The sequence below is a fragment of the Rhinichthys klamathensis genome, unplaced genomic scaffold (genome assembly GCF_029890125.1).
Source record: "Rhinichthys klamathensis goyatoka isolate OS25496 unplaced genomic scaffold, OSU_Roscu_1.1 h1tg000121l_1, whole genome shotgun sequence".
NCBI lineage: Eukaryota > Metazoa > Chordata > Actinopteri > Cypriniformes > Leuciscidae > Rhinichthys > Rhinichthys klamathensis.
In genome coordinates, this window is record NW_026606658.1 from 1,259,645 (window position 1) to 1,271,125 (window position 11,481).

The 11,481-nt window shown below is 36.4% G+C and overlaps 2 protein-coding genes across 3 annotated transcripts in view; one reads left to right on the top strand and one right to left on the bottom strand.

Annotated features, from left to right (window-relative positions):
• The window catches only part of calcoco2 (calcium binding and coiled-coil domain 2), a 120,851-nt gene that overhangs the window by 65,086 nt on the left and 44,284 nt on the right, over positions 1–11,481 (top strand). The gene's annotated exons all lie outside the window — the stretch shown is intronic.
• LOC130088628 (monocarboxylate transporter 7) lies at positions 47–9,076 on the bottom strand. 2 transcript variants are annotated; one of them, XM_056255491.1, is made up of 6 exons: positions 8,968–9,076; positions 6,772–7,015; positions 6,513–6,656; positions 2,450–2,578; positions 1,546–2,337; positions 47–1,351 (listed from the first exon to the last, which is right to left on the bottom strand). In XM_056255491.1, exons 2-6 carry the CDS (start codon positions 7,007–7,009, stop codon positions 1,125–1,127), a joined length of 1,530 nt encoding a protein of 509 aa, XP_056111466.1. In that variant the 5' UTR covers positions 7,010–7,015; positions 8,968–9,076; the 3' UTR covers positions 47–1,124. The 2 variants fall into 2 exon arrangements, with proteins under 2 accessions (XP_056111466.1, XP_056111465.1); XM_056255490.1 differs by having other exon boundaries at positions 6,772–7,022; positions 8,968–9,073.

Here is an 11,481-nt window from a genome sequence, read left to right on the forward strand (position 1 = left end):
TTATTCTGTGGCGGAAACAAGCTTTCGTACTAAACAGACACATTTATAAAGTTGTTCATATGGGTTTAACATTTAGTTACAGGAACTGTTCCTGTAGTATACTAGTTTAAAGCTGACCTGAAATGAGCTAATTATGAAGTACTGAAAAGCAATCCATCACTCTCTTGCAAATATTCATAAAGGAATATTAGGGAAAAACTATATAGATAGTTCCTTTTTAAAATAAAGCATCAAATACCCCAATTCCATTTCTATAACATTTAGATTTTATTTAGGCTATATGAGTTTTAAGTTGCTGAATTCAACATTATCTTTGGTCATTGCTTTACCCATCAGTGCCTAGTAGTCACCCATAGAATCATTGCCTATAATCGCTAAAACCACAAAAATGTGGTTTCCTGTTACAGATTATGTTCGTTTCTTTTTTATCTAGGACTCTAAAACAAAAGTCCTAGTGTTTACTTTCAAGTCTAATAATAGTTTATCATGACAGCTACTGCTAATATAATGTACTACAATAATTACATGTATGATCTCAGGTATAAACAACAATTGCACATCTTAAAGGGACAGTTCACCTGGAAATTATAATTCTGTCATCATTCAGTCATCATCATTTCACATCTCATGTCGTTTAAACCCATAATACTTTTGTTCATCTTCGAATCTCAAATGAAGATAATTTTAATGAAACCCGAGAGATTTCTGTCTCTTCTTTGAAAGTCCGTTCCACCAAAACTTTGACACTAGTTCATAAAGGGATAGTAAATAAATTCATATGATTCGAACTGTTTAATCCAAGTTTTTTGAAGAAACATTTTATATGATGAACAGATTTGATTTAGGCTTTTATTCCCATACAAACATTGATCAATGCACATGCGTAGAGTAAATAAAATATTTGTTAAATAAAGTATCAACTTGCTAGACACCTAAGAACAAAACTTTGGTTCTTGTTTGTCAATGATGACCGAATTTTCATTTTTGGGTGAACTAACCCCTTAAGCAATTATTATGAATCATAATGTAGTTGTTCTGTCGATACATTCAGTTGTAAAAATGTTCCTATGTAATCAAGAGGTCTGATAGATCAGTTCAGTTAAATTCACAAAGGATGTCTTTTTTCAAGAATTAATATCTTGGTTATCCAATTCTAGGAATTCCTCCGGCCTGTCTTTGTCTTTGGACACTTGCTCCACTGTGGGTTTATTCCGTCCACAATCCCTCCTTGAACACAGATGAACTGTCTTAGCTGGACGTACGAACCCAAGGAAGATGGCACCTAGTCCCATTCCCGCAGCGCATGAGTAGAATGCAGCACTGTACCTTTGTGTAATATCCACAAGGACACCTAGAATATTTGGGGGCAAATGCAGTAAGTTGCTTGTTTAGGTTTGCATTTTATATACACTATTGTTGAAGAGTTTGGGGTCAGTAAGATTTTTTGGGGAGAAATTAATACTTTTATTCAGCAAGGATGCATTAAATTGGTCAAAAGTTGAAAGAAAACCCCACATTGATAATAAGAAATCCAGTTGTTCTTACCTCCTAATGGTGGACCAGCCAGTCCTGCAAAGCTCTGAATACAGACGTAGACGCCTACAGCTAAGGGCATCCTCTGGATCCCTACGACATCATCCTCGGCCAACATTGGGATGTGCGTGGATGCAATGTTCCCAAGTAAGAAGCCATAAAGCACACTGCACACTGTTAGTCCCCAGAAGCCATTTACCACGGTGAACAACACCAGGACTAGGCACATCAGTGACACGCATACGAGAAGTACAAATATCTTCCTGATGTGCCCCCAGTTCAGGACCCATCCGATAGAGAGACGTCCAAAGATCTCAGCGATGGCCATTGTTGACAGCATATAGGCAGCCTTGTCTCTATCTGTACCCAAACTGGCGCTGAGCTCTACCACATACAGCTGTGGGGCAAAAAAGCCCAGTGTTGCAAAGAGACCAAAGGCTGAATAACACAAAAAACTACCTTCTTTTAGCACAGTCAAATCCAAGAGCTTATTTTTACTCGTAAAGGCCTGTTGTTTTGGGAGGATCTGAAGTGGTTCAGCTTCTCCCAGTTCCTTCCCAGATTTGAGGTCCCGTTCCAGCTCATCAACTGACTGTACACCTGAATCTCCAGAGCTCACAGAACCTTGCATTTGTTCTTCAGGGAGAGAGTATGTGATCTTCTGCTCAGTTTCTGTTGGAGAAGTCTTTGGTTTGATGACTATGGGACGGAGCAGAGCCCCACAGACAATAACGATGCCCTGCAACGTTCCAATGACCACCATTGTGTACCTCCAGCCAATCCAGTTCTTAAGAGCTGTGAACGCTGCAGAAACAAGGAAACAATATGAGGGAGTCTTCGTGTTACAATAATAAAACTCTTGTTTTAACATAATATTTGATGGTATTATATTGCAGTTGAGGACGTCTGCCCTCACCTGGAGCAAAAGCAAATATAGCAAATGACTCTCCAGTGGAGGCCATGGCTGTGACCACAGAACGACGCCTGCTGAAGTACTGGGACAAGATTGTGACGGTTGGCAGAAATGTCAAACAGTAACCCAGTCCTACAGAGAGGAAAGGACACCTGAAAATCATTAGATGCTTTGTTTTGCTTATATCTTTTCAATCAAACATATATAGGGCTGGTCAGAATTATTTGCCCCCTTGGTAAATATGATCAAAGATGGCTGTAAAAAATAAATCTGCATTGTTATCCTTTTGATATTTAATAAAAAAAATTAGCAAAAATCTAACCTTTCACTGAAGTAAAAGAATTGAACAAGATGTCCTGGACCTCTGGCAGAAAAGTAGGCCCACAACATTAAAGATACAGCAGAGTATTTCATTTTACACATGGGGTACTTTTTTATCCCTGTGTGCACCAAACCCATCTTAAGTGTTTGCTGCCAAAAAAAGCTATTTTTTTGTTTCATCTGACCATAGAACCCGTCCCGTTTGAAGTTCCAGTAGTGTCAGTTACTTTTCAAACGTTCTATGGACAGATGAAACAACAAAAAAGGAGCTTTTTGGGAGCAAACACCTAATATGCGTTTGGTTCATACAGGGATAAAAAAGTTCTCCATGTGTAAAATTAAATACTTTAATCTTTAATGCTGTGGGCCTCATTTTCTGCTGGAGGTCCTGGACATCTTGTTCAGATACATGGCATCATGGATTCGAACAAATACCAACAGATAAAAAATCAAAACCTGACAGCCTGTGCTAGAAATCTTATAGTTGGCCATGTTTGGATCTTCCAACAGGACAGTGATCCAAAAACAAATATCAAAATCAAAACAAAAATGGGTCACTGAGCACAAAACCAAGCATCTGCAATGGCCATCCCAGTCCCTGACCTGAACCCTATAGAAAATGAGTGGGTTGAACTGAAGAGAAGAAGCGCCAACATGGATCTGTGAATCTGAAGGATCTGGAGAGATTCTGTATGGATGAGTGGTCTCTGATCTCTTGTCAGTTGTTCTCCAAACTCATCAGGCATTATAGGAGAAAACTCAGAGCTGTTATCTTGGAAAAAAGAGGTTGCAAAAAGTATAAAAGGGGGCAAATAATTGATCCCAATGTGTTTCGGAGAAAAACATTTATTTCATAATGTGATTTTCCCCCCGCTTTCAATTTTTTTACTTCAATAAAAGGTTAGATTTTTGCATAAAAAAAAAAAAAAAATCAAAAGGATAAACAATGCAGATTTTTGTTTTTTTACAGCCATCTATGATCATATTTACCAAGAGGGCAAATAATTCTGACCAGCACTGTACATTATTCGTTTTTATTGTAAAATGTCTTTATTTACAGACAATTATGAAGAAGTTTAGTTGTACATATATATTATATACTTGTATATTAAATATAAACATGGGGGTTGTGTTACAAGTAACGCGAGTTACCTAAAAAGATTACTTTTTTCAAGTAACTAGTAATTTAACACATTACTTTTAAATTTACAACAAAATATCTGAGTTACTTTTTCAAATATTGTGAATATATGTTTTTCCATTTATTTACAGACACCTCTCTGGTTATTGTAGTTCTAGACTAAATGTGAGCATGCATTTACGCATCTCACTTGCACAAAAACAGGTTCAGTATTCCTTAAAATGAAAAAAATAGTGAAATGCAAACTAGTGATAATTTGCAAGCCTGCAATAATTAAATATGTTAAATTATCACACAAATATACTTTATGTATTTAATCTCACTTTATTAATCAATATCTTTGCTGCTGACCTTCAATGATCCAATTCAACCATACTAATAAGGAAAAAGGACTTTAGATAAACATCACATTTCTGTTTAATTTTTGTATTTTTATTGTTGAATTACTTGGATAACACGGCATAACATTGGAAACTAATTCCATGTTTTCTTATAATATTACCAAGTGGCAGCATATATATTGAAAATAGCAGAGGACCCAACACAGATCCTTGTGGCACTCCATAATTTACTGACGTTATCTTCTGCTATCTTATCTTATGAAGATTTTTTCCTGTTTATCAAAATGGCAACGGTCTGATGGGAATGATCTAAACCACCTTAATGCCTGTCCCTTTAGATCATTCCTAGTTTCCACTGTTATGCCGTGTTATCCAAGTTAACAGAGTGTGTTAAACATTGGATGGCCAATCATTTTCTTTTATTACGTTCAGATAAGACTAAGGTATTACTTATTGGACCAAAAACCTCTACACATGTCTTAGAATACAATTTGCATTTAGAAGTGTGTACTGTTACTTCATTCTCTGCAGTAAAATACCTGGGTGTTATATTAGACAGCAACTTGTCTTTCGAAAATCATATTTAATATATTACAAAAACAGCCGTAGAAACCTCAGAAACATTGCTAAACTATGGAACATGCTATCTGTTTCTGATGCAGAAAGTCTTCAGTGTCACATGTTCCTTCAGAAATAATTCTAATATGAATATTAATATCTAACATTCTAATAATCATTCTAATATGTTGATTAGGTGCTCATAACATTTTCCTTATTATCAATGTTGAAAAAGTGCTGCTTAATATTTTTGTGGAAACTGATCAATTTTTCCCATGGTTCTTTAATGAATAGAAAGTTCAAGAGAACAGCATTTATTTGAAATATACACTCACCGGCCACTTTATTAGGTACACCTGTCCAACTGCTCGTTAACACTTAATTTCTAAGCAGCCAATCACATGGCGGCAACTCAGTGCATTTAGGCATGTAGACATGGTCAAGACAATCTCCTGCAGTTCAAACCGAGCATCAGTATGGGGAAGAAAGGTGATTTGAGTGACTTTGAACGTGGCATGATTGTTGGTGCCAGAAGGGCTGGTCTGAGTATTTCAGAAACTGCTAATCTACTGGGATTTTCACGCACAACCATCTCTAGGGTTTACAGAGAATGGTCCGAAAAAGAAAAAACATCCAGTGAGCGGCAGTTCTGTGGGCGGAAATGCCTTGTTGATGCCAGAGGTCAGAGGAGAATGGCCAGACTGGTTCGAGCTGATAGAAGGGCAACAGTGACTGAAATAACCACTCGTTACAACCGAGGTATGCAGCAAAGCATTTGTGAAGCCACAACACGCACAACCTTGAGGCGGATGGGCTACAACAGCAGAAGACTCCACCGGGTACCACTCATCTCCACTACAAATAGGAAAAAGAGGCTACAATTTGCAAGAGCTCACCAAAATTGAACAGTTGAAGACTGGAAAAATGTTGCCTGGTCTGATGAGTCTCGATTTCTGTTGAGACATTCAGATGTTAGAGTCAGAATTTGGCGTAAACAGAATGAGAACATGGAACCATCATGCCTTGTTACCACTGTGCAGGCTGGTGGTGGTGGTGTAATGGTGTGGGGGATGTTTTCTTGGCACACTTTAGGCCCCTTAGTGCCAATTGGGCATCGTTTAAATGCCACGGCCTACCTGAGCATTGTTTCTGACCATGTCCATCCCTTTATGGCCACCATGTACCCATCCTCTGATGGCTACTTCCACCATGTCACAAAGCTCTAATCATTTCAAATTGGTTTCTTGAACATGACAATGAGTTCACTGTACTAAAATGGCCTCCACAGTCACCAGATCTCAACCCAATAGAGCATCTTTGGGATGTGGTGGAACGGGAGATTCGCATCATGGATGTGCAGCCGACAAATCTGCGGCAACTGTGTGATGCCATCATGTCAATATGGACCAAACTCCCTGAGGAATGCTTCCAGCACCTTGTTGAATCTATGCCACGAAGAATTGAGGCAGTTCTGAAGGCAAAAGGGGGTCCAACCCGTTACTAGCATGGGGTACCTAATAAAGTGGCCGGTGAGTGTAAATCGTTTGCAACCTTATAAAATATACAGTACGTTTTACTCGTACTTTTGGTCAATATAATGCATCCTTGGTAAATAAAATTAGGCCTTTTCATTTATTTTTTTAAAAATCATGCTGACCCCAAACTTTTGAACGATAGTGTATGTATAGTGCAAGGCTCTACCTACCAGTCACAATCCCAATACTGAGGTACATCTGATTGATGGAGCTGGTGAATGCAGTTGAGATTGTGCCCAGAGATATGAGAAATCCACCAAACATCACAACTGGCTGGAAGCCGAATCGATTACTCAGCACTGATGATAAAGGAGCTGAAGGGGCATAGACATGGATGCCAAAGTCACAGAAATGAACACATACGGTATAAAGAGTCAACATGCCGCTAAGCAGAGTTCTAAAATTTAAAGCAAAGGTGACAGTTTTTACCCGTGAAAGTCATAACAAAGACACATATTGAAATGATCCATGATACTCGACTGTTGCTCTCCCCAAATTCACTCATTAGGTCCTTGAGGAAAATCCCAAAACTTTTGATAACCCCATAAGTGAACATCTCCACCAGGAAAAAGGCCACAGCCACAATCCAACCCCAACCACCATCTGGGACCTCTGAGTACACTTTAGAGCCAAGGCAACCTTTCAGTCGGAAAATCCACTGTGCCATTTTGACCTATGACCTGTGAATGTGACAAAGACAATCAACTTTTACAGCCACTCACATCCATCAGTAAAATGTATTTAAACACGTCTATCATCATTCATAAAGAGACATATCCACAACGCAACCAAGCAATATGTGGAAAAACTTAACTTAAATGTACATGTTTGATAATTCTCTGAACAATTTTTATATTTTATTTAAATTTCAAACAACTGCTATATCAGCTTTAAAATGTTAAAATATATCAGCTTTAAAACTAGTTTTAAGAGGTTTAAGGGCAGAGGTTTATGTTCGGTTGAGCATTTGATGATGTATGCTAGAGACCAGTGTTGTTAATGTTTAATTAAAGCTGAAATAAAATTAAATATAATTATGTTACAATTAAACTTAGTCACAATGAAATAAAAAAAATGTGCCCTTGTAATCTTTAATCAAAATAATATTCCCCTCCCTGTCGCAACAACATCTCTTCTCTTTCTCTGATGAAGTGCATTGGCGTGAGGGCGGAGCAACACTCGCATGAGATCACAGCAATAGCAAACCACAACGGCCCAATCAATTCCTGATGGACAAAATCAAGTCCCACCCTAAATTTTTTCTTGTTCAAGAAGCAGTTTCACTCAGATATCAAGTTTAAGTTAAATTTATTTAAAACTTAAATAAAAATAAATAAATTAAAAATGAATTAAAAGACAAAAGCACATAACCAAATTAATAAAAATAAAAATCTAATAAAAATAAAAACTGAAAATGTAAAAGTTCAAATACTAAAAAATTCTATAGTAAATAATAAGCTACTATATGCTATGCTAAATACATACCTGTTCCTTGTAACCATGTTGCCTCTACATTGTATTTCTTTTTAAATTTGATACATTTGGTCTATTTAAATGTTTATTAAATGTTATTGGTAGAAAATGGCACAATCGCACAAATCAGTTTGACACTGTAGATCCACATTTAGGTAACAGGGTTTAAAAATGCATCACATACAATTTTTTTTTTTTTTAAATCGTGTGAAAGGGTTTTAATAGACCGTATCATTCTAGCGTTTAGTGCTGAGAAGGACTCAAGTCTACAAGCCTCCGAACTAAGGACTGGACTAGGAGGACACACTAAGAACTGCGGTAGGACACCGAACTAACGACTAAAAACACACTCCCTCCTCACTAGTCACTAGGATGCTGCAGCCTTCCGTTTGAGCGGCACCCAGTGGGAGCGCTGGTACTGGTAGGCGCGTAGCGTTTCCAGAGGGATGTAACGTCACGATAGGGGCGGCGGGACTCGAGTGTCAACAAACTGATGCGCTTTAGGCAACAGAACAACGTTGGAAAAACTTTCAATGAAGTCATCGCTCAGCATTAGGTAAGGTGAGCCTTAATGATTCTTATATGAAGTCATAATATAACTTTCTATGCAGTTCAAAGCTGAAGTTTGTTGCATTTCTTCTAGTCTTTCCAATGTTATTACAGCTAACGTTAATAATACTGTAGGACAGAAGCATTCCCATTCCCATATTCAGACCGCGAAACTTCCTCAATAACGTTACCGCTGTAACTCCTGTGTGGCATGATATTGTCCCAAATAAACATTTATTAAACATAATATTAAACATATATTAAGTGTAATTAATTTAAAAATTATTATTTCATGTTTGAGCACGCGTGTTTGTTTTTCCTAAATCACGTTGCACGTTATCAACAGTAAGGTGAGTTAGCATATTTCCCCCCCCCCAACCAGCTTCCACCAGCTTGTCCATTAGATTCTCCTGCATATGTTTTCTCAGCTCCTTGCCACGTGGTCGTTTCTATGATAAAGAACACATACGCGTGTCCTAGTGTCTTCCTGCGTATATTTCTGTGTGGGGCACTTAACTGACCAATGTCAATAGAAGTTTAGTTGAAGGATTCACTTAACCATTGATATAACATTTAACAACCAAAACAAGAAAGAGTACTCACCTGTTCCTATGAGAGAGGGGAATGTGGCTGATCTTCTGCTGTGCTGTGGTGTGTCCACTGCCAAGAGTGAGTCCATGTGGTGCTTGCACTGTCTAAAACACTGAGCTCCTCTATGGTGGGAGGTTACAGCTGTTGAGTAAGTTGAGGATTGGTTTACAATCAATGTTGAATGAAACGCCACACCAGCAACCCCCCTTTCCCTTGAGCTAGAATGTCAAAGGAACATGCTGTGTGCCTCTGTCTCTTCTTCCCCACTATAATGTAAAGTGGGAACTGCATGAGTGACTGTATTGAACGATTTAAAAGGACTTTTGTAAAGGTAAAGTTTGTTACATAAGCCAATAAGATCTGCTCAAACCAGACAGTGAAAAGACTCTCTTCAGAGAAATCCAGAGGGCTTTATGCTGTGAAAAAGTGGCAACCTCTAATTGCTACATTAAAGAGCTATTTCTGCCTAATTTACCTCTAAAAACTAATTTTGTTGGTATAACTTCATTTAAGTTGATTCAGTGATGTTAAACAATATATAATATTTTTGACTTGAATAAAACTAGGTAATTTAGAGATGTTACTTTTTATGTAATGTTAGTTTGACTACTATATCATTAATAAAATCTAATGGATGTACATGTAATTCAAGGGTCTCTGCCAGGTAGAGAAACACTTAGGCTAGTGGATAGAAAAATAGAGCATGGTACATTACACATTCTGTCAGACATCTAAAATATCAATCATATAGTACCTTAATGGCAAAGCCATTCAAATAACTATTAATGATGTATCATATATCTCTACATTACATATTAATTTAATTTAACATGAACCTGAACTTAATTTATAAATTGAACTTTGATTGAAGGTAACATAGTATTGTATTTTTGTTTAATGCATATTTAAAAATTTTCACAATATATTTTTTTTATTTTTTTTATTTTGAGATCAAATTCAGGTTCAGTATGAAATGGCCCTTCAGACCATTGTTATTTTAGAATCATTGATATCATTGAATCATTGATACTTAAGTTTTTATTTTTATAATTTTAATTTTAGTTCTTTTTATTCATTTTGTCATCATTTTCTAAAAATATATAGTTTTTATAATTTTTGTATTTCAGTTGTAGTTTTAGCTATTTTAGTACATCAAATTAAACTAAATGAAAATAAGAAATTGTGCTTTGGCAACAAGCTGAAATAAAATAAAAAATTTTTTAACCTGTTAAGCTTCAAGCCCATTTTTGAAAAATCCCCAGATATGGCATTCCCAAACTGAAACAGATACAGTTCATGAACCCTTTGTACTAAAAGCACAAGTAAGATCTCATTTGAAAGCTGACACCTGGAAGTTTATTGTAAATGTAGAATTAATTATTATCATAATGAAAAAAAATTGTTATAAATAGCTTCAAAGTTTTGTAAAGTTATTATACATTTATTTTTATGAAACATCTTCATGAAAATAAAATTGAAGTTGGCATTGTAGCAATCTAGAAATGCACTGCAGCTAAAGCCACATGTCTAACCATGTTATATTTAAAATCTGAAGATGATAAGTCTAAAACTCTGTATTTAGTTCAATGTTTTTCAAGATCATGTCATATGACTTTATTTTGATTAGACTGGTGTTTATTGTTTTCTTATAAGCATCTATTCAGTCTATTGCCTCTATTGTTTTGTGATGCAAAAACGAGCCCCATTCAGTCTCAGTCTCCCCTGCACATATTCACACCTCTCCAGCCAGTTTATTGCTCTAAATATGCTTTTCTTTTGTCTGCATTATAATCACTAACGACTAGCAATTCACACTGTTTCAATCCCTCATTTATTTTATAAAAGTTCTCACTTCACAGTGAAACTGTATCAAATGCCCTTTTTGAAAAACGAAACATTTCAGTAAGCATTCTTATTTAGAAAAAAATCATAAAAATTACACCGAAGTAAGGTAGCAGGTGCTCAGTACTAGCTAGCATGTTAGCTTAGCACACCATCAATACACGACAATTTATGAGAATAAAACTATGTTTGTTCTCCAAACTTACTTTATAGCGCAAGTCGAGTGTTTTAAATAACTTTCTGTAATCTGATTTGGCTTCAGATAAAAAAATCAGATAGAAAATATATTATTTTATTGTATTCTGCACAATTTGAAAGTCTATCTCGATTAGCATTACATTATACATATAATCAATTATTATGAAAATACCTGACATGACTCGAAGAACACAGGTAAATCAAATATCATTGCAATCATGTTTATTGTCTTCAAAACATCTTTATCTGCACTTTACAGCGATCTCGGATAGCTTTGTTGTGGCAGGACTTCCTGAATGTCACATGATTATGGCTCTTCTTCATGTGATCCATATATGGACTTCTGTGCAAACAGCGCCCTCACTTTCAGGATGAATTGATAACACAGTACAGAGTATACAGCGCTCAAAATGATTACATCGACGCATTTGGGTATAAATTCAATAAATATTATTCCTGTCTATAGAAGTCTGATGTAAAGCTATG